At 43.4% G+C, this 24,295-nt stretch overlaps 1 protein-coding gene across 7 annotated transcripts in view; it reads right to left on the bottom strand.

Moving 5' to 3' along the window:
* LOC144763405 (uncharacterized) overlaps nt 1-24,295 on the bottom strand; it is a 78,863-nt gene that overhangs the window by 32,335 nt on the left and 22,233 nt on the right. For 2 of the 7 annotated variants that reach the window (XR_013596217.1, XR_013596216.1), the window contains 3 exons: nt 13,781-13,906; nt 11,223-11,248; nt 4,034-5,186 (listed from right to left, as the gene is read on the bottom strand). Coding sequence is in view for 2 of the 7 variants with exons in the window: in XM_078648978.1 (XP_078505104.1) it covers nt 13,781-13,894 (114 nt within the window). In the remaining 5 variants the exon portion in view is untranslated. Of the gene's footprint in view, nt 1-4,033; nt 5,187-5,235; nt 6,847-11,160; nt 11,249-13,780; nt 13,907-24,295 lie in introns of those variants that run through there. The other 5 variants (XM_078648978.1, XM_078648979.1, XR_013596218.1 and 2 more) reach the window with 4 other exon arrangements.

Here is a 24,295-nt window from a genome sequence, read left to right as displayed (position 1 = left end):
AGCCTCCCCCTCAGGCGACAGCAACTGTTTAAGGTGTAATATGTGGACTTTTCTTACACAGTTTGGTCGAGCGATATTAGATTGTTGGACCCAGCATTTGAATAAAGTTGTATTGTTTGTATCGTTGCCGCACAGTCCGATGTTGAACTGGGGAGGTGGGGTCTGGGGCGGCGGGGGTGGGTTGGGGAGGTTTTTTATAAATGTGCCCTGAAGATGTTGATTGCCAAATCTTATACTATCATATCCTGGAATGTCCAGGGAATGGGAACGATTCACAAGCGGCATAGAATAGCCGCACAACTACACTGCCGTAAAGCCCAAATAGTGTATCTCCAAGAGACACATCTACTACTATCAGAAACTATACAGAGACACTGGAGGGGTCAATTTTATGCAACAGCTTATTCCGCCTTCTCTACGGGGCTGCAATGTGGATACGGGCGGGAATCCCCTTCTCCCTCAGTGAGAGTATGATAGTTGATCAAGGGAGGTATGTGTTTATACGGAGGGCATTGGACCGTAAACAGCTGGTGTTGGGCTCCATTTATGCTCCATATGTGGACCAAGATGCTTTTTTATCACGGGTGTCCCGGGCGCTCTCAGACTGGTCTCAATACCCATGGATATTAGGTGGGGACTTGAATGCAGTGTTTGATGTGTACCTAGACTGCTCTCATCGTCCCTTGTCGAATACTAACGCTTACTCATAAGCTACTGCTTTGACCCAATGGGAACAGGGATTTTATTTATTTATTTATTTGAAGACTTTTTTATAGCGCTGGCTAGACCCGGAGGTATCAGAGCGCTTTACATGAGGATCAGTGTGACCACTTCCTTTGTATACCAGATTTAACCCGACCATTAAGCAGTGAACTTATCTGGGCAAGACCATATCAGATCATAATCTCATAGAATTAATGCTAAACTGGGGCCGTTCCCCCGCGCCTATCCTAACGTGGCGGTTGCAACTTCTATATTTAGAAGATCAGGTGTTCCGCGCCACATTGGCTACAGCTATAACCACATATTTTGAAGAAAATGAGGGCACAGCCACAACCAGATTCTTAGAATGGGAGGCTTTTAAAGTAACGATGCGGGGAGTCTCGATGGGGTCCTTAATGGGATTCAGGAGGGAGACAGTTACAAACATAACCAAATTAGAAGATATTTTGCAAGCAAAGGAGGTGGCAGCACAGGTAAGCACGGACGGGGCAGAAAACCTACAAGAGGCCAGGATAAAATATGCAGAACTGTTAGAACGTTTAAGGACGATCGACTTGAACGCATACACACTTCGCACGCACGCTGAAGCTGACAGAGCTAGCACATTGTTAGCATGATTGATTAAACTTCAAACAAGCCCCCACTCCCATACTGGCGATATATAATGCCCAGCGCACATTGATCACTTCTCAAGCTGAAATAAATAAAACCTTTCAGGAACCCTACACAAATCTGTACACTGCTCCCTCTCTAGACAAGATAGAAGCAACAACTTGCTTCCTTAGAAATATTGAACTCCCCACTATTTCTGATTCAAACGTCGAGGAGTTGGCAGCTCCGATCACTGCAGCATAGGTCCGTATGGCTACAAAGGCATTAGCCAGTAATAAGACACCCGGTTCGGATGGGCTACCTATTGAATCCTTTATACTGAGTACAAAATACTTAGTAAAATCTTAGCATCTAGACTACTCCCCTTACTTCCCTAGTTAGTACACACGGATCAATGTGGGTTTATACCCAAACACAGCACCTCACTAAATATTCGCCAGCTGCATGCCTTGATATATGCAGCTTCGGCATCAGAGCAGTTAGCTGGATGTTTATCACTAGATGTATGCCAAGCTTTTGATACCCTGAGTTGGCCTTATATGCTGGCCGTATTGGCCAAATTTGGGCTACTCCCAGAATACTGCAGTTGGGTAAAATTACTCTACATCAACCCTACAGCCCGTACCAAGACTGGGACAACTATCTCGTCCACATATCATGTCTATTATGGAACACGCCAGGGATGCCACCTGTCGTCCTTTTTGTTTGTATTAGCATTAGAGCCCCTAGCACAACATCTGCGTCATATTATGGTCCCATACGGTATTCCAATAGGTGAGATAATCCATTTTGTATCACTCTACGCAAACAACATGCTGCTGTATTTTAAAGATTTGAACAAAGACATGCAATCGATGGCTGCCGTGTTTTCACGGTTAGGGGAAATATCCGGTTTTACCTTAACGCCTCAAAATCGGTGGCGTATTCCTTTTTCGATACTTACATAGACCCTATTTGCAATTTGGCCAGATGTAGTTCAAATTAGAACCCAGAACATTCAGATATCTAGGAATACACATCTAAAGGACCAGTGCAGACACTCTAGATGAGAATATGGTTAGAACTATTAATTTGCTTTGTTCCCAGATCTCATTTTGGAATACCTTGCCATTAATGGTGGTGGGCCGTTTGGCTGTGTCTAAAATGGTCATGCAGCCCAGACTATATCACTTTGTGAACCTCCCTGTTGTTCTCCCGGCATGGATTTTTAAAAGACTAGATCCCTTGTTATTATCTTTACTTTGGGGAACGGGTTGGCATAGGCTAGCATTGGCCAAGATGCGGCTTCCGAGTACTGCGAGCGGTATGTATGCTCCTGATTTTAAGGCATATTGCATAGTGGGCAACTACAATGGCTAGCATATTGGTTGGCGGGTCATAATTTATTTGAAATAGGATATTCTCCTGACCATTTGTGGTGCGGAACTCTACAAGCACTGTTATGTCCTGGTGTTGAAAAGATGCAAGATCCCCCCTTTCTCCTGCATATAGCAATACATTATTGGAAACAGGCACAAAAATATGCAAAGGTACCTATCCCATATGCCACAAATATCCCACTCTGTGGCCGAACCACCAAACGTGGAATATTGTCAATGGCTCGCCTAAGGAGTTAGATACAGGCTGGTACCGAGACGGTCGGTGACCTATTCTTAGATGGTAACCTAATGCCCCGTAATGAATTTGTGCGCACTAATTCAGTACCAGAAACCTTATTCCTTATGCATGCAGCATTACACAAATCATTCGGAAATATTAGTTGGTGGAACAGAGAGAACCTCCTAACTTTCAATTGTTGAATGCCCTTCACATAATGCGGCATAGATGCCACCTTGTTAATTGGCTATACCGAAGGTTAAGGGAACATCTGGGTACTCCACTACAGCCGCTTCTGCAAAAATGGGAAACGGTGCTAGTAAGGGAATTGGAGGATAGAGAATGGGCCTTAGTGTTGGAACACCCTAGGCGGGTCTCCCGCAATTTATGACTGGAAACAATACAGCTATTAATATTAGACAGGGCTTACCTCACCCTGATGGCAATACAGAAAATGTACACCACTGCCTCTTCTGACTGCCCAAAATGTTCTAATCCCAATGCTGACTTTATTCACATGTTATGGTCCTGTCCTGTATTGGGGAGGTTTTGTTTGGAGGTCACTTGGAGCCTATCACTACTAACGGAGCGTTCTCCTTGGGATACTATAGAGGCCTGCCTTCTGGGCCTGTTCCCTCTCACCAAGAAGGCAACGTTACTACGCCGCTTAGCGGGATTAGCCCTGATGCTTGCTAAAAGATTGATCACACAGCGCTGGAAATCCGGCCCCGCACAGCACCGCGAGAAGGCAAATGGGGGGGAGGAAGTTATTCTATGGGCTGTGGCGGAACGGGAAGCGCTCCGATGTGAGGAAAATAGAGGGCTGAGGAAGAGACCAATCTCCCTAGACCGGGCACAACTGTTAGAGTAATTCAAAGCAGAAACGGAGGAGATGTTGGAGGATCCCCAGGATACATTGAGTATAGATAATGCCTGATTCTCAATATTACAGTAACTCTGACTCATGTAGTTGTCTCCATCTCCACCCTCGTACCCCCGTTTGCCTTTCCCTTCCCTCCGATATTGAACGCGATTACTGATAGGGAAATACTGGCACCCTCCCAGGAGCATATCATGAATGAAACTCACCAGACATAGCAGGTTGCTCAGAAACAAAGTGAACTTTATTAAATGGTACCAAAAGCATGCATCATTGCTAATTAGCAAGGAAGAAGTCAGATCTGTCACCTTAGGGGCTCTCAGACCACTTCTTCCCAGAGTGACACGTTTCTAGGTATTATATACTGTATGCAATGCCATGTCAGCGGAACGTAGAATAAGGCACCAAGCCAACTATGGCTGGCATGGATGTGCAATGTCTGCACCATGCAAAACAGCCAGATATGGGCAGACCAGAAAGGCAGGCTCTGCACTGTGTAACATTTGCATATCATGTAGTCAAGACAAGCAAGGTGACCTGTAAGGGTGTACAGAATAGCTTGTTGAAGCTTGTCCAGTCAAGGTCAGATAGGAAGCCATTTTGAGCTCCAGGCCTCATGTTAATATGATCTTATATACTCATGAACTCTTTGGAAGTACATGCAAATGAATTTATATGGATATTCATATATATTTTGTAACAATCCCCCCTTTTGGATATACCTATCCAACATTAATGTAACACCAAAATATATATATGTCTATATATGTAGGAAACATTAGTTACATATCTTTGAATGGCATTACACAGTCTTTGCATAAAATGCATATATTGTCACATTGATACATCTTGAGGATATCAATATTATATCAGCAGGCTGTTGTGATACCAGCAGTAAGTGTCCAACAAATATTTTCTCTGTTCAATGCATAGTGCTACAGTGACACTTTTTACTCAGTTCCTGGGCATTTTTGCAAGTGTCAGTGATTTAAAGGCACGCAGTGAGCGGTCGTCTTCTTCTCTTCCTGGTCCGCAGTCGTCTTGTTCAGGGGCTGTGTCACAGACCTGCCCTGCGTTGTCCTCTTCAGTCTATTTTTCTGCAGGTGCAGGTGCAGACGATCATGTGTACTTCACTCAACAGCATCAGTAGATGTAGATGTTGTGTCCCTCTGACACTGTATGATGGGCCCTCATGGATCGTGGAAATGGTCTGGTCTGTCCTCTTCTTGACTGCTGTGTTGCTCAGGTCCTCTGGTGACAGATGGTCATCTCTTTCTGTTACCGTCCTCTCAGGCGTTGGGGCGCTGCCTTGTATCTTCTCCCCTCAATCTATTCATGGCGTTTGTTCACCGTCTGTGGTCCAGTCCACCTAGAACTAAAAGAAACAGCTTTTATTTTTCTCGCAATGACCATGTATCCATAATCACTTTAGAAGTCCTTGCCACATTGCAGGTAGTCCTAAATTCAGAGCACCAGGCCCTTTCAGGAATGTTCCATCAGTTTCTTTTACTACTAATTTATTTTTATTTTTTTATTTTGGAGTTCATTTACTCCTCCTGGCCTCAAGTTGGAGGGTGGTATGGGGTATGCATGTTATACTTTATTCCCAGATATAACCTCTTCAGCATAAATGTAGTCACTAAGTGATCCCCTTTTATCTCTATTTATGCCCTAGTGGGTCCTAACCTTGCAGAGATGGCTTTACTGAAGTACTGCGCCCCAGTTGCTGCATTATTCTTCCCTGTTGGATACACCTCCATTCATTTTGAAAACATATCCACCCACACCAGCAAATATTTAAATCCCTTCACTGGGAAGCAACATGCATCTGCGCATTCATCCTCCCTTGTGCAATATCAGAGGTACCCTTTCACTGGGAAGCAACTTGCATCTGCACATTCATCCTCCCTTGTGCAATATCAGAGGGTCCCTGCTCCAGTCTTGTAAGGGAAGTAACATACTGCGAAGGGACACGGGCTTCTATCTCATCCTGGTAGGCCTATACTCTCTTCATTATTCAGCTCACATCCATCATCAATCCTCCCTCTATGTTCATCTGGTGTTGCAGACCATTGTGCTTCCTTTACATTAGCTTACAACAATTGTCTCTGAATGAGCTGTATTTTTGGAATGTTTTTCATTAGTCCCATCTGCACTGGCTGTAACATGCTTTCATTTAATGCTGTGTCAGCAATGGCATCATCTCTGGCTAACTTAGTATTAGCTCCTGGGTATTCTTCACATTTTATTACCGCTATCCTAGTGTACAATAGTATTTCCTTTAACAAGATCCTTAATAAAGGACCATTTTTAATAAGGCGCCCTGTTTCTGTTATGAATCTGTGATACTTCCACAGCTGGCCACAAATAAGAACTGCAAAGCATAATGTGAGTCAGTTTAAATGTTAACAGTATTACCCTTTGACTAGTATTCATGCTTTTGTCACAGCAAACAGCTCATCTTATTGGGTAGATGTTCCAAGAAGCAGAGCTGCACTTCAGCTATTGCTATAGCATACCCTGCTCTGTAATCAGTGTCTATCACTATGGCATACCCTGCTCTGTAATCAGTGTCTATCAGTCTGCTGGAGGAACCATCAGTGTACCACTTCTATAGTCTACCTTTTTTAATGGTGTCTAATTTTGGCGTGGTGCCCTTTTCTACAATCTCAACACCGACTTACTTGGGGTCTTATCTTTTCCTAAGAGAATGGATCTCAACAGAATAACCTATTTCAGGTAATACTTTTGACAAATTAACAGGTGGGCATTTTACATGGTGCCATTATAACCTGTGTGCCTGCTAGCAGGAAAATGTTGTGTCGATCCAGACAGCAACCACTGCACCAGATATGGCACCTAGACAATACAGGTATAGTCCAACACAATGAGAGCCATCCTCTCCACCATCACAGCTGCTGACCCCTAGTCACTGCAGAAAGCAAAGTCACATAGTTGTGTCCCACAGGCCTTTCTTTTCCAGCTGTGTCAGCACATCATTGGCAGCATCACTTCATTTGCAATGTTATTTTGCTCTGAAACAGAGATGGAAAGACAGTTTGTAGTCAGGCAGTCCAGCAGTCCCCATGAAGTTGCAGTACACAATGTCTCTTTAAATTTCTTGAAACAGTTTGCAAGTTCATTTTGTAACAGTCATAGCATCTGCATTCATTATCCATTGGTGGCAGTAGTACATTATCCCCAGGAAGGACATCATTCCTTTCTTGGTGGGCAGGAGCTGAATGCCCTGAATTTAATTCTGTAAGGTGATATGCTGCGGGTACCTTGGAATATCACAAAACCCAGGTAAGTCAACTCATTTTGGCAGCACTGGCATTTTGACAATGAGGCTTCTCTTCTCTCCTGGAGGTAGTTCAGCAGAGCTACAGTGTCTCTTGTCACAGGCTTTCACAGGCCTCAAGTGATGGAGAGGTCACACGGAGGTTATCAGCATACTGCAAGACAATGTACCGCCTTCCAGGCATAGGTGGCCCAAGTCTCTCTTTACTGCCTGCGCATTGACATTGGGACTCACAGTGAACATAGTGGATTTGGTATCTCAGTATGATGGATTTTTTCACCCAGTGGATGGACTTTAATGCTAAAACCTACTGAGGTAAGAGAAATACTCTGCCTCTACAGGTATAAATAATAATATTGTACTGATGTCAGGCACAACAGGCTCTAAGGGGACCACAAGTTCAAGGTAATCACTTTATGGGGACAGCATGTTTTCACCAGCCTCTCTCTTTTTTTTAAATTTTTTTTATTTTATTTACTTTAAATATCACTTTGTTGTGAGGGCATTATATCCTTCAGTATCAAGTTTGCGCTATATAAAACTTTATAATAAATATATTCATCCACAACCTTTCTGTTCCCTATATCTATAAACTTCTTGTTAGTTATGTGTACATCCATCCATTTCCTTTTCATATGTAACAAACTGCAGTCTAACAGCATCATTCATCATCTCTCAACACATCCATACATGCACTACAGAGGTTGTGTAAAACAGAGAATCCTTACTGAAGCTGTAAGCAGTACTTGCTTGTTCTAACCTATCATTAGGCATTTGTGAATAAATTCCATTTATTAAAAAAATATATATATATACTGTTGCAAAATTATATTTATTTATATTAAAGTTGTGAAATGTATCCCTTTATCTCCCACATTAGTGGAAACACCTTCCACTTTAGTGGAACCATGATATTCTCCTTGGGCATGTCTGATATCTTCATCCTGATACACTGTGCAACAATAAAACTGATACCATACTCTTATCTACTCTCTGGTATTTACGCTGTACCCCTTGATAATGTTATTCAGTGGAATAAACCCACCCTGTATATCTCCTGCAAATTTATTATTTCTCAAAAAACAGTTATATCCCCATCTGCTCCTAAAACAATGTAATTTATCCTTTAGCTAATGGTACCTAAACAGATCTTTGGTGTCCAATGTTGTTCCAGGAAGGCTAATGTGACATCCCTAATATTATTACCATGCATTGAGAATTATTTTGGACCCTAATTTCCCTAGGCACATTATATATTTAGACATCATTAGAGCAAAATGTACATTTACCTGTAGTGTTGTACCCTACAATGGTAGAATCAGGATATTTAATTAATATGAAGGAATTTTAAGTTGTTTAAACTACTCTTCAACATTACAAGCAGTGCATTTGCTTAACACTTATTTGCTGTAGGCCAAAATAGAAACAAATCTACTGAAAATGTATATGTTCCCCCTTCAATCAAACACAGCCCTGTGCACACACACACAGTGGCTAACCTCAGCAAAAAATGCTCAAAACTCCCTGCGTGGACAGACTTCATATTCCTTGTACAGGACTGCAGACACTTCTGAAAATTATTTCTCTTAATAAAAGCACTTTCTTAGGACCATGCACTTATGTTTTGCTAAGGAACACATGGGCTTTTTCCTGCGTTCTACTTTTCATGATCCAAACTATGCAACATCAGCTCTAATAAGCACGGTCAGCTTATTTACACAGACTAGCGTATAAAGCAATGTAGACTACTTATCCTCTTATTAAAACATCAGTCTGAATGGGCAGTAACATAGCATATATATTCATTTTATCAATGCTAACACTTTTTAGAACAGTATTACTGAATAGCCGATTAAATGTCTCATGGCTATTTCATAGACAATTTAGACAGGCTCAAAAGAGATTGAGAAAAGGAGAGAGCAACCACATTTTTTCTGACCCTTAACTTGGACAGGAGCTAACCACCTTGCTCCATTTTGAAAGTAGAAAACCTGAAACAGTTTTCACTTGTGTCAACACTATCACCCCTATATGTAGAAACTGGGCATTAACAAACTCTGAGGAAGTAAATAGCATATTTAAACAGCATTGTTCCTTAGCACGAGTGCATATAGTTCTTTCTTTAGAGTAAACTTCTCGTTTTCTCTCCCTGTGCTGCCATCTCCTCTTTCCAACTTTTTAAGAGGTCAAAAATGTCAAAGACAGCCCTTGCTCTTGAGCCCTTTTAGGCTTCTAAATGTGGACCTCGACCTTCTAACCTATTAGCAGCTGTTCTTCCAAGGCGTTCCCTATGTGTGTTATTTGTTGAAGGAACTTCTCCAGAAGCAAGACTGAGGGTCCGAGCCTCCGTGGTGATATTTTAAAAGGTACGATCACATTTGAAAGTATCTCTCAAGAAGCATGGCTGAAAAATATTGCTGCTCCGCGCCAGCACGCCCATATATCTTTCTTTTAAGGTAGGATCTTTATTATTTATTTTTTATTCTTGTGTACTAAGCTTTTCTAGTAACCTAAAAAGTGGCTCAAAATATTTCACTTTTCAGAATGCTTTAATTTTCTCCCAGTATTCTTGTGCATGAAAGCAAAAAAAAAATGCATAAATGCAGGTCTCTAGATCTACTCTGCATTTCTTTTGAAAGCCTTTGTTTTTGACACTGCAGCCATTAAGCCATACTACATTTTAAGTTTGTCACTAATATTTGGGTTGTTAGATAAATCAATATCCACACTTTTCATGTGGTGCAACAACATAGTTTAACCAGTTGGAGATACATTTTAATGTGCACATTCAAAATCTGAATATATATTTTTATATACTTTGCGCAGAATATTTTTCAACAGTGCTAAATATTCCAAACCAGTCTAAATCTATTAGCATTTTTAATTTTACAGCAGCACATCCTCTGAGCAGCCACCCTGAGCAGCCACCAATTAATGTGAAAGCCTTTTAATATTTAATATCATGTATCTAAGGCCACATCAATGTCTTTTTTAATATTTGTTATGTCCTAATTTTGTAGAAACACACAAATTCGTTTTTTTCTATGAGGCCTACTTTTTTCTAAGTAGTGCATTTTCCTAGGAACAGTCTTTTACATTTATCATGTAAAAATGTGTTTTAAATACACACTGAGGTAACCAGGTCCGTCTCTACCAAACCATTCCCTGCACTCCTACAAATCTATTTCTGCTGACCTTTTCTGCCCTTTTGACACGTCCTGGGTTAACAGCTGCCAAGAAACCTCAGATTCTGACTGCACCACCACTGGTAGTTCCAGTGAGGCTATGTAGAATGATCCGTCTTTTTATTTTTATTTTTCAATGCATGCCTTCTTCTAGGCATTGTTTTTCTAAACCCATATCAGTGTTGAAGCTGCTGGGCCCTCACCATTCTAACAAGCACTGGCAAAAGCAAAAATCGTTTTTTGGTCTAAAAAGTACTCATTGCAAAAGGAATTCTGTGCACTGTACAAAACTACTTTGTGGGTCTATATGCTCCTTGTGCAAGAGCAGAATACAGTCACTCACAGTGATGCCAGCTGATAGAGAGAGAGAGAGTGACGGGCATACTTTTGATGTACACAAAAAGTCATGGCTAACGCCAGGCCTAATTCAAAGCCCACTTATTAAACAAAGTCTCAAAAAGTGCATTCATGGTGTATATCCTTGCATATATAGGCCAAGAAATAGTACTCCTAGAAAATATTTGTGAACTGAATTTTTCCATGAGCAACTCTGCATGTGTAGATTTGTTCATGTGAAAATCTAAATGTTTCCAAGTTCATTTTTTTCTCCAACCATTTTTTCCTAACACTGGAAGAACTTATGTCTGCCACTGTCAAGAGTACATTTTCAACCCCTCATTATGAGAATATTTTAGAAGAATTGGTGCAAACTCTTAAACACGCGAGTCACTTAGGCTTGCACAGACTCAAAAGGGCATTCCAACCCTACTTTGTACTTGCTTCACCGTCCATAATACTTTACTTACCTTCATTTGAATTTTTCTCTCCTGACGGTTTTTTAAACAGCTTTCTAGTGCGCTTACCATTATTTTCATCTGAGATCCTGTCTTGTGATGTCTGCTTTGTACTTACAATGTGCGCTTACCCTGAAAGATAAATTCAAAATATCTCCTGCAAAGGAAAAAGTGTTAGGGCAATTTCCCTCTCTCAAGCACTAATGCGCCTAATTTGTTTTTTTATATAAATCATGAAACATAGATATTCAGTACTGAAGATCAATAACCTATTCAAATGCAGTTATTCATCCATGACATAACTATGCATATTTCAAAATTATTCACTGTGTTCCGGTGCAACCAGCAAATCAGAAGCTCCACTCACTATATTCTGGGAGTGTTTCTTTTTTGTGGGTAAAATTAATACCCCCTCCTAGCAGAGCTCTCCTGAAATGGATTTTATAAAACTCCCAAAGAGTCTAGCCATTTGTCAATATTTATTGACATAAAGTAACTTAGTTACTTATCAGTCACCTGCTTCAACTACTTCTTATATGTGTAGACGCACATACATTATTCTCTAACCCAGGCTCTCCTGCAGTGTATCATACCAATTAGTTTATTGATACAGAGAATATTTTTAAAAACATTCTCTACAGTCCCCTGTCTATTTTAAATGCCAGTCAATGTCCCTTTGTATTAATACTATGAGTTAAATACATATTTGAAAGACTGAAAGGTCACTTGCAGCAAGGCAAGTTAGTTATTTAACTTACATCTCACTTATCAACTGGTGACATCACAGCCCTCCAATATATCCCACTTCTGACACCATCCTGATAGGGAAATACTGGCACCCTCCCAGGAGCATATCATGAATGAAACTCTCCAGACATAGCAGGTTGCTCAGAAACAAAGTGAACTTTATTAAATGGTACCAAAAGCATGCATCATTGCTAATTAGCAAGGAAGAAGTCAGATCTGTCACCTTAGGGGCTCTCAGACCACTTCTTCCCAGAGTGACAAGTTTCTAGGTATTATATACTGTATGCAATGCCATGTCAGCGGAACTTAGAATAAGGCACCAAGCCAAATATGGCTGGCATGGATGTGCAATGTCTGCACCATGCAAAACAGCCAGATATGGGCAGACCAGAAAGGCAGGCTCTGCAATGTGTAACATTTGCATATCATGTAGTCAAGACAAGCAAGGTGACCTGTAAGGGTGTACAGAATAGCTTGTTGAAGCTTGTCCAGTCAAGGTCAGAAAGGAAGCCATTTTGAGCTCCAGGCCTCATGTTAATGTGATCTTATATACTCATGAACTCTTTGGAAGTACATGCAAATGAATTTATATGGATATTCATATATATTTTGTAACAATTACCCCGTAGTATTATACACCTGCATGGGGGTGAATAAATCGCAGCGGCAACGTTTTTTGGGGGGGGACTGTTTGTGGGGTGGATTATATAGTGGGAGGGGTGTTAAGGGAGGATACAAAATTAAAGTTAAACACACTACTGTCGATTATTGCAATACAATTGGTTTGTGAATGCATAACTAACGTGGATATAAATTGCTATTTGATACTGACAGAAAATGCTATAAGTGTATGAAACTATGAGACCATATGTACACTGGAATATAAAAAAAAAGTAACAAAAGTATTCCAAAATGTACAATATGCCTGAAAAATCCGAAAAGCTTAATAAAGTTTGTGTTAAAAAAAGTATCTCTCTTACACACAGACACACTTACTATATATCACACTCTTGTTCTCTTACTCTCAACTAACTGATTCTCACTCACTTCCACACATTCTAACTGACTCATATTCACTCACACTACATTACTCATCGCTTTCAAATGGGAAACAACCTTTACAACGCAACTTTTACAACGCACTACCATTACAACGACACTTTTACAACGCAACATCCATTACAACGCATGCCATTACAACACAACCATTACAACGCATGACACTACAACGCACACCACTACAACGCATGTCTTTACAACGCAGTCATTACAACGCAGTCATTACAACGCATACCATTACAACGCATACCATTACCATCCAACACTTTCCCTACTGTTGCACCCCCTGGAGTTAGAATAGTAATTTTTACCCCTACACTATCCAACACTTACCCTACTGTTGCACCCCCTGGAGTTAGAATACTAATTTTTACCCCTACACTATCCAACACTTACCCTACTGTTGCACCCCCTGGAGTTAGAATAGTAAATTTTACCCCTACACTATCCAATACTTACCTAAACATGCAATGTAATGGTATGCGTTGTAATGGTACGGGTTGTGAAGGTATTATGCATTGTAATGGAATGCGGTGTAAATGTAGTTTTTTAATTTTCATTGTAATGGTATGCGTTGTAATGGAATGCGTTGTAATGGATGTTGCGTTGTAAAAAATGCGTTGTAAAGGTATGCGTTGTAAAAGTGTGCGTTGTAGTGACATACATCCCTTTCAAATATATATACACACTGTTACTGGCTACCTCACTCACTCATGCTCATTTTCTCTCAATCACTCAGTTACACTCACTCACAAACACACTCACATATACACTCGCTCTCACTCTTGCACTGATTCTCGCTCACTCACACACACATTCACTCTCACACACTTACACTCAATAATGCACAGAGCAACCACTGTTGAGTTATTTTTATACTTACCTTGCCTCTGTTGGTGTCTCCTTTGTGGCAGCTGCATGACACGAATCCAGCGGTGGAGACAGACTCCAGTAAGGCATGGTAAAAATTAGAAAACAGACAGGGTAGACGAGTCATTAGTAATCCAACCTGTAAGAAATGGGCTTATTAGTTGCACAGGATGTGAGTCCGTCACAAGTAATAGGTCAACAATTGTTTTTTTACTGAGAACCAAGTACCCCATTGTAACATGTGGTTCTATCAGGGTAGCGAAGCAGAGCAATCCAAAGTCTACTCAGTGAAGTTGGTGTGGGCTATTAAACCCAATTCGCAGACACACAACAACAACATTCAATACATTGTTTTCCAGTCAGTATTTTTTCTTTTAAAAAGGAAATGTGTTTTGATTATTCACCCACTCCACTAAATACTACACATTAAATTACAAATATATACATTCAAGTAGACAAAAATACCTTTGGGACACCATCATATTACATTACACCCCCAGTGTGTTCTAAACCCCATCACAATGTCCCCACCTATACCAGATGCAACATCACAATATAAGGGGGTTTCATGTTAAATAAGGCACGCCTTCTGATAATCACATGTGTAAGCAGTCCGTTGATCCTCGGGGACGGCACAATGCTCACTTGGGTCCACCTTCTGGAACCACCAACTCAGCTTACCATAATCTCACTGAGTGTTGGAGTGGTCAGGTTAGGGAAGGAGTTTTGGGATGGAGACAGCAAGGAGGGAAACCTGGAAGGGAAGAGATTGCTTGGTATTCCTTGTCCTTACTCCCCTTATTCTCCCAACTAGTTTGAGGGACAAACTATAAGACAGTTACAGTGATTACCTGCAAGTGAGCTTGCCACTTACAAGTTAATAAGGATCAGAAGCTCATCCAGATATCTGTTCATGAAGGAAGACAATGATTAATTATCACTTTCCATTTCTTTAAGAGAATAATTGCATCAGCATATTACCAAACAATTATTACATAATCACATGCCCATTGAGGTCGTTCCCAATTGTCTCTAGCACCTCGAAGGCTAGAGTTTATTTCTTTGGTTGAAATGAGAACTATGCGTTTCTGTTTATTCAGTCCTTATAAATCTTTATTGTTCCCAGCAATTTTCCACGTACAACTAAGATCGCACTTATCCTAGTCCTAGTAAACAAGTATTCTTTTGTTCACAAACATTAATGCCTTTTGAGATAGAATTCAGTCTTTTCACTGTTTTCCTTTTACCGTTTAGTATTTTCCATGGAAAGTTGTGAAAGGAACAACTAAGTACACTGTAGTGTTCTGAGTTTAGTGTTTATATTACTGCACTTCTCTGCATCTAGATACTCAGCCAGTGTGAATGTTCCAGGTTAGAATGTGAGTGTGATTGACATGGATGGAATGTTTGGGTGACTGGTATGAGGTTTGACAGTTGGAGTATGGGCTGAGTAGCTAAGAGGCTGCTCCTGGTGGGGCTGCTTGTTCCAGCATAATACTTCCTGTTAACTTATCTAAGGCTGAATAAACCTACTTCTCAACTCTACCTCATCTGCCTCGGCTACATCTCTTCATGTATGTATGACTAAAATACTACATTATTCTTGGCGACGATCTGGAGACTTTCCTGCGCAAAATATGCCTATTTACAAGAGATGGGAGTAACCTGCAACTGAAGTGGAACAAGCATCTATCATCTAAAAAGTAAGGAACCTCTACAAGCACGTGAAGTAGCCCCACCAGTGCCGAACACACCAGGCAGCCCCAGCAAAAGCGTGCTGTTGTGTCATCTCAGTGTCATCAACTTCAAGAAATTCGACATCAAAGCTGTCTACGTTTCTAAGATGAACCAATTCATTCAAAAATGGTACAAGATGAAAAACCAACGTCAAGGCTCCCACAACTAATGGAGAATATACCTAAGTAATCAAGGTAATTGATGACTGCCTGTGTTTTTGATCTAGCGCTATGTAATAGTCTCGACTCGTCTCTACATAGGATGTTGGATTTTTAAATTATTTTGTGTTCTCCTCGTGTTAGCGCTGTACCTGTGTGGGAATCATTGGTGACTTTTCCTGCTAAAATTAACCACGCTTTGACATTCTTATAGTTGTTAACAATACTGTTCACGGAGTTTCTGCAACATTAAAAGGAGATGGACATTATTACTATAATAAAATTTTAAAAGAAGTTTGATGACTTCGTGGTTGGCAGCAAGTTCTGGTTGCAATGACAGTTGTACTTCGTTTGAAAGTTCAAATCTAGCCATGTGAAACTGACTGAGAGCTGTTTTATCATCATGCCTTACCAGGGTTTAAAGGCAGATGTGGTGACATTATTTTGTGTTCATAAAAATTTTTGATCGTTTTTGGGAGAAAAACGAGCCTCTGAAGCTTTCATCGTTTCAACTGTCAGTTTCCACATTTAAAAATTGCAGCACGTGTCTCCACGCTCTCGCCTGCTGTTTTTTCAAGAGCCTTCTTCTCAAGAGCCTTCTTTGGAGTCTCTATGACGCTGTTTCTTGCCTGCTGTCGTTGCACTGAAGCGCCGTGAGCCACTCTGCAGTGCGTCACTATACGTGCCCCTTTGTTTATTTCTCCAGCTCTGTTCACGGCCGGAATTCATTTCTGAGGAAAACCTTTTTTATTGCCGTTTCTTATATTCTTGGTGTTTCTGCTGACAGCAAGATTAGTGAAAGGTCTCCGTCATGAAAAAAGGTACTCTGCTGTTTCTTTTATGTTTGAGCTGGGAAATTGGAGGCAAGTCCACAGTCTGCTTTTCTTTTCATTATGGATGTTACTCGGGGGCAAAGTTCGAGCTCCAGTGTCTCCTACATGTTGCCTCCACTCTTTCATCCCGGTGACAGGCACACCTATTACTGTCGTTATTCATGTTTTCTTAACTTATTACTGTGGTTAATCTACCAGCACACAGGAAATGAAATTTACAGTACATTCTTTCGTTTTTGGATGGTATTTGAAGTACTTTTTCTCTCACAGTTTTTGTATAACACTGCCATCTAGTGTCCAATTAGTGGCACATGTCTTGAAGTGATGATTCATTCTTACTATGGTTAATCTACAAGCACGATTTTGAATTACAGTATGTTCATTTTTGAAATGCATAAGAAATGTGGGTTCTCTCACCCTCTTCGTCATAGTTATGTATGTGAGTTCTCCTACTCATGTCTGCGCTAAGTCTTGGTTAAGGGTTCTCTCACCCTCATTTGCATCTTTGTATCCCTGTTTTTGGGATGGATTTGGGTTGTAGTCCCATTTCCCCTCATGGTTTTACTATTAGTTAACCCTCATGTCTGGGTTATTAGGTTCTTGTCTTTGTTTAGGACTTTTACCTTCTCTACCTGTGTTGGACACCTTGTTGTATGTTTTTGCGTGCATGTCGCACTGTGCGAATTTCTCTTTTGTGTCCAGTGTGTAAGACGCCATGTGCATCACATTTTCGTTTGTGTGTAGTCATTATTTGGCTCACTTTGTCTTGTGTAAGCTGGTTGTGCTTCACTTCTTACCTATGTGTTGGTTTTACACATCGTGCTGCGCCTGTTCGTGACGTGTGTGTGCTTGGGTCCTGTCCCTTGTTACACCTTCTTCTTTTGGTTATGGGTAACCCCATATTTTCTCAGTTCCTCTCATGAGGAGTGGAAATTTTGCCACATTGTGCTGCACCTGTTCGTGCCGCGGGTGTTTTGGGGTTTGTCCTTTTAACACTTTCATTCATGGGTAGTCCCATATTTTCAGTGTTCCTCTTATGAGGTGTGGAATTGGTTTGCCACATTGTGTTGCACTATCTTGTGCTGTGTGTGTTTTATGAGGTATTTCCTCTGTTACACCTTCATTCATGGGTAGCCCCATATTTTCTGTGTTCCTCACATGAGGAGTGGAATTGTTTTGCCACATTGTGCTGCACCTTCCCGTGCTGCGTGTGTTTTCTTGGGTTTGTCCCTTGTTACACCTTCGCTTATGGGTTAGTCCCATGTTTTCTTAGTTCCTCTCTTGAGGAGTGGCTTTTGTTTGCCACTGTCTACCTTCGTGAAAACGTTTTCTTCACGTTAGGTCTTGCTCACTTGTTGTTTGTGAGTTCGTCTCTCATATTTCAATTTTCAATTTTTGTCTGTTTACCCTCTCGTGGTGTGAAGTCCTTCTCATCCCTGGGTTCACGGATAAATATTACTACTATATACTTTGATTGTAGATAGTTTTCAAATATTACTACTGTATACTTTGATTGTGAGTAGTTTTCTTCTTCACTCTCTGATTTTCTTTTGTTTTCAATTTCGAGAGGGAGAGGATGTGTAGTGTTCTGAGTTTAGTGTTTATATTACTGCACTTCTCTGCATCTAGCTACTCAGCCAGTGTGAATGTTCCAGGTTAGAATGTGAGTGTGATTGACATGGATGGAATGTTTGGGTGACTGGTATGAGGTTTGACAGTTGGAGTATGGGCTGAGTAGCTAAGAGGCTGCTCCTGGTGGGGCTGCTTGTTCCAGCATAATACTTCCTGTTAACTTATCTAAGGCTGAATAAACCTACTTCTCAACTCTACCTCATCTGCCTCGGCTACATCTCTTCATGTATGTATGACTAAAATACTACATTATTAAGTACACTTTACTTCCAGTGCCTTTTCATTCTTGGCCTTTGTGCAATTATTTCAAGGATACTTATAGCATCCCAGTTGTTCTTGCTAATAAATTAGTATTTCTGGTTACACACTTGACCTTAACAACCTTTTGTCCATTATATTTTTAAGCAAACATAAATCTCACATTGCATTCCAAATTGTTATGCACAAGAGCTTCAATTCTTTTTAATCAGTCAAGGAAAGCAAAATCAGAATGTCATCTTTGAATAAACATGAATCCAAGTAGGCTTCCAAATCATTGTGTATGAAAGAGCTTCTAGTCTTTTGAATTTATTAAGGAAAACATAGGCAGAATATTGGCACAGGGGTACCTTCACCGGAGACACTCAAGGTTGACCTCCAATCTCAAGATGCTGCAACTGGAAGTGCTTACTCTGAACTGCTCCTTTTCTCTAAACTGTTTTTCCAAAATTCTGAGCAGATTATCTCGGGCAAGGCCGCCAGGTCCTAATCACCACTCGTGTGGCAGGGGGGAGGTCTTTAGGGTCAGATCTTCTATACAGGAGGGAATATATGGATGGTTCTCCCATGAGCCATCGTTCAATCCTATATGCAGGTTCATCTCTAGGTCCATAACACCATTCATTCATAATCTGTAACTGTGTGGCTGCATAATAAGAGGAGATATCCACAGTGGCGATATCCCCACGGTATGTGGACTGCGTTCAGTTGACTAGACCAGGACCAAGGGATCGGGTATGGGTGGGACTGTAATTGGTACAACAGGTTTGGCAGAGACACCGTCTTGAAGATAGCCGATCTGCCATATAATGATATGGGGAGTGAGGACCACATCTTCATCTCTGCTTTGACATTAGCGGTTGTAGCTTCTAGGTTTTTCCCCCAGGAGAGTGTTTGATTGTCTGAGACAAAAACGCCCAAGTATGTGAATCCCCGTGTGACCAGTGTTAGTCCCTCCACCCACCGGCCACTCCCAAGCGGTCCTCTGGCAGGTCAAACTTTGTGATTTGGTGGTATTTATGTAAAGGCCGGATGTTTTGCAAAAGATGCGCATATTTTGAAATATCCAAGGGCCAGTCCGGTGGGGATCAGTCAGGAAGAATAGGATGTCATCAGCATATAATGCTATACGATCAGAGATGTCAGGAGTCCACTCGAAACTGCGGTAGAGTCCGAGTCGGGAGGTGGCGGTGTGCGGGCCTGACTGAATGACGTTTGTCCGTCCATTCAAAGACCTCTTCAGGAGTGTCAAAGAACAGGGTACTCTTTTTATAGCCGACTCTAAGACGGGCCGGGAAGAGCAGCATATATGAAATATGCAGTTCATGAAAGGCACGCCTTGGTGGTCATAAAGGACTGTCTCTGTTGTTGCACTAATTTAGTATAATCTGGAAAAATCATGACTGAGGTGGCTTGGCTGCAAGCACCCGATGAGCTCACTCCAGGATGAAACAGGACAGTGCGCAGTCCGGGATCCAGTATTTGAGCCATTGTTCTAGGAACGCACATGTATTCGAGCCGTCACACCCCTCTGGAAATCCCACAAATTGCAAAATATTACGACAGGCTCTTCCTTCGGCATCTTTAATCTGTGCAGCCAATCCCCGAGTGAGCTTTTCTAGGGTGCTGATTTTTCCTTGCAGTGCAGTGATGGCATCTTCAGCACCCGATATTCTTGTTTCGGCCTGCGTCACTTGCTCCACAGCATTGCAAAGGTCCTGCCGAAGCAGCATGATGTCTGCACTGACCACGCCAATTTTTGCATCCTACATATCCTTTGATTGGGTTATCGCCGCTAGAAGTGCGGCGTTATCCGGTGGTGTAGTGGAGGTGTTGCCTGGGGTCATGGCCCAGTGCTTGCGCCAGTATATTTGTTTCATGGCATGGCCGGACGCCTGACCCTTAGACATGGTAACCGTCAATGAGGGTCCACAGGGAGCGACACAGTTGTCACGGGCCGTGATGGAGGATGCAGGGTGGTTGCAGTTTGCCAGAGTATGATGAGATAACAGGGTGCACATTGGGGAAGTGGCGCTACTGGGGCACGTCAAACCCACAAGCCGCACTGGGACCTAGCCCAGCCGCTTCTGCAGGCAGGACCGTACCCCCACCCTCAGACGGGCGCCTGCCCGGAAGGCGATTCTATGCCATGTAGAGTAACCCCGGTGAATTTGTTGAGGTGAGGGGGTATTTTCTCGATCCAATGGCGCTGAAGAGAGTGTGGCAATCTGCGCAGTCTTCAGCCGACTAGCGGCTTGTCGCATTGGAGATTTGCCTTGCGTAGGCCCAGTGTGCCACTAGGATGAAGCAAACCCGATGGACGACATGTCTCATATCATGCTGCACTGTATAAGGGTTCTGCCATTATTATACCCGCATCCCTCTATTGCATCATCTTTGCGGGCTACTCAATGAACAGGGCCCCTCCACGTCTCACCTGGTGTGCTCTGATGGTCAGGGGGGCCACTCCGCCCGCACCGAGGCAAGGCGCATCTCTCTCCAATGGGCCGCACCCTCAGCAGACCCCAAGCACCAGCCGGAATCCACCCAGTGGCACACATCAGACGGCGCAGCCTCACCCAGGACCCGGGTCACACCACTGATCTCTGCCACACACACCCAGCAAACCGGGACAAGCTCGACAGAGGGGAGGTCGGGCGGCCTCAGTGAGGCTGCGCAGCCCAGATCACGGCTGAGCCTCTGATCCAGCGGGGCACTGGGGAAATCACTCTCCAGCAGGTAAGGGTCTGGGCATCCTCAGACACTGAACTCTGCCCCTTCTCAGCACTCTGGAAACAAAGCGCGGCTCAAATAGCCGAGTAGGCCGCACCCACTGTCACGGCAGGCTCTGCGTTTTCAGCTCCCCGCGCCTTCTTCGCGGGCCACCCTGTAAACAGGGCCCCTCCACGTCTCTCCTGGTGTTCTCTGATGGTTGGGGGGTTGCTCCGCCCCCACCAAGCCTAGGCATGTCTTTCTCCGGCGGCCGCTCCCAAGGCAGCCCGCAAGCACCAGGTAGAATCCGCTCACGGTACACAGCAGCCAGCACAGCCTCACTCAGGGCCTGGTCTGCACCACCGCCCCCCACGGCACACACCTGACCACCCAGGACAAGCGCAACAGCGAGGAGGTCAGTCTGCTGCCGTGAGGCTGTGCAGCCCGGATCACGGACGCGCTTCCGATTCAGCGGGGGCAATTGGGCAATCACCCTTCAGCAGGTAGGGGTCTGGGCGGCTGCTGGCACTTGACTCCATCCCTCTATAGAACTCTGGCAACAAAGGGCAGCTTCAGAAGGCGATGTAGGCCGCACCCACTGTCACGGAAGGCTCAGCGTTTTCGGCTCCATGGTGGCGAGACTTAGCTGTCCCCAGATCACGGCTGAGCCTCTGATCCAGCGGGGCACTGGGGAAATCACTCTCCAGCAGGTAAGGGTCTGGGCATCCTCAGACACTCAACTCTGCCCCTTCTCAGCACTCTGGCAACAAAGCGCGGCTCAAATAGCCGAGTAGGCCGCACCCACTGTCACGGCAGGCTCTGCGTTTTCAGCTTCCCGCGCCTTCTTCGCGGGCCACCCTGTAAACAGGGCCCCTCCACGTCTCTCCTGGTGTTCTCTGATGGTTGGGGGGTTGCTCCGCCCCCACCAAGCCTAGGCATGCCTCTCTCCGGCGGCCGCTCCCAAGGCAGCCCGCAAGCGCCAGGTAGAATCCGCTCACGGTACACAGCAGCCAGCACAGCCTCACTCAGGGCCTGTCCCACCCCACCGCCCCCCACTGCACACACCTGACCACCCAGGACAAGCACAACAGCGAGGAGGTCAGTCTACTGCCGTGAGGCTGTGCAGCCCGGATCACGGACTCGCTTCCGATTCAGCGGGGGCAATTGGGCAATCACCCTTCAGCAGGTAGGGGTCTGGGCGGCTGCTGGCACTTGACTCCATCCCTCTATAGAACTCTGGCAACAAAGGGCAGCTTCAGAAGGCGATGTAGGCTGCACCCACTGTCACGGAAGGCTCAGCGTTTTCGGCTCCATGGTGGCGAGACTTAGCTATCCCCGGATGTCAGAGGACTGTAATATTATCCGATCGGGGCTTGGACCCCAAACTGACGGGCAGTATTATGCAGAATTTCGCCTGGGCTAAAGGAGCCGGGCTAAGACGTGTCCGCCATGTTGGGCAGCTTGGCCACACCCCCTGATACAGCACATTTTATGATAATATAACCTAATTATTTTGTCATTTTAAGGTTGAAGCCTACCAGATAGCACAATTGACTGGTGCACTAAAGACATCTTGAGGGCAATCAGAAATCTTCCCTAGGAATGCATTACAATCATTGCTTACCAATGACTTTGTGGTTTTTAACTCTTGATTGCTTTCTATTTGCTAGCTTTATTTATTTGAGATTTTCCAGCTTCCACTTCACTCTACTCTGAGCCACTCTATGCCATGGCGCTCTGCACCACTCTACACCACTACACTCTATGCCACTGTACTCTACTCTGCATCACTCAATGCCACTGCACTCTATGCCACTGCACTCTACCCCATTGCACTCTAGGCCAGTGCACAATATTCTACACCACTATACTCTACACCACTTCACTGTAGGCCACTCTACGCAAATCCATGCCACCCTATGTCACTCCACACTACACCTCAATGACACTCTACCCCACTTCACTCAACATAATGCCACTCTGCTCTATGCAACTTCACTCAACACCACTTCACTATGCCACTCCAAGCGACTACATTCTACACCACTCTATGCTATGCCACTTCACTCTGCTCCGCTCTATGCCACTCCACTCTGTGACACTTCACTCCACTCTACCCTATGCCACTGTACTCTAGGCATGCCACAACACTTTACTACACTCAATGCTATGCCACTGTATGCCCTCCACTCTACACCACTCTACTTCTCGCCCTTCCACTATATGCCCCTTCACTCTACGACTCAAAACTCTACTTAACTTAATGACCTTAAACTCTACGACACTTTACTCTACTATATGCTACTCAACATCCCTCCACGCCCCTCTATGCCACCCCCTCTATGACACTTTACTCCGCTCTATGTTACAATACTCTATGTCCCTCTACTCCAGTCTATGCCCCTTCACTCTACGCCCCTCTGCATCACTCAACTCCATTCTATGCCATTCCACTTGACTGTTCGCCACTTTATGCCACTCCACTCTATACGACACTATGACACTTTACTCCACTCTAGGCCACTCCATGCCCCTACACTGTACACAATGCCACTCCTCTCCACTTGTCAAGGGTTGCTCCGCAGGATCTGGATGATGAAAATATGGGCCCACCTCCTGACGTTACCAAAACCCTGAATGTGCAACACAGGGTGTTCGAACTATCAGGCGAGGGAAAAGGAAAGGGAAAGGGTCAGCAGGGACAAAGGACCTGAAACAACAGAAGAACAAACATACATAAACAAAGTCAACATAAACTACTACTCTCATGTATTCTCACTAAACCCTGAATACCTTATAGAAGCTGTAATCATTCTTTCAGCTTTCCCAAGCGCATACGATCTGTCATACTCTCCTGTAAACAAACAGACAATAAGTTTAACATTGATTCAGACATGTCATACATCACATAAGTGCTGTATATTGTGTAACCACACACCATTCAAATGCAGAGAAGACAGCCTCTTGCCCCTACTGAATGGCACTCTCTGATTTCCCAAAACCTCAAAAGAAAAGTCTTTGGCAAAGTTAATGGACAATACATCCGGAGCACTCCACCAAGAATAAAGGTTCATAAAGGCAATAAATAGTCAGATTGGTTAATGTATAAAAGGAAAGAAAATGAGACAACAAACGGTGGTGTGTAGTTGCGACCACCACTAACGCTCCGTTAAATAAACGTATTAATGACTCTCTAGT

The sequence above is a fragment of the Lissotriton helveticus genome, chromosome 6 (genome assembly GCF_964261635.1).
Source record: "Lissotriton helveticus chromosome 6, aLisHel1.1, whole genome shotgun sequence".
Taxonomy (NCBI): Eukaryota; Metazoa; Chordata; class Amphibia; order Caudata; family Salamandridae; genus Lissotriton; species Lissotriton helveticus.
This window is presented reverse-complemented; position numbering and strand designations above follow the sequence as displayed.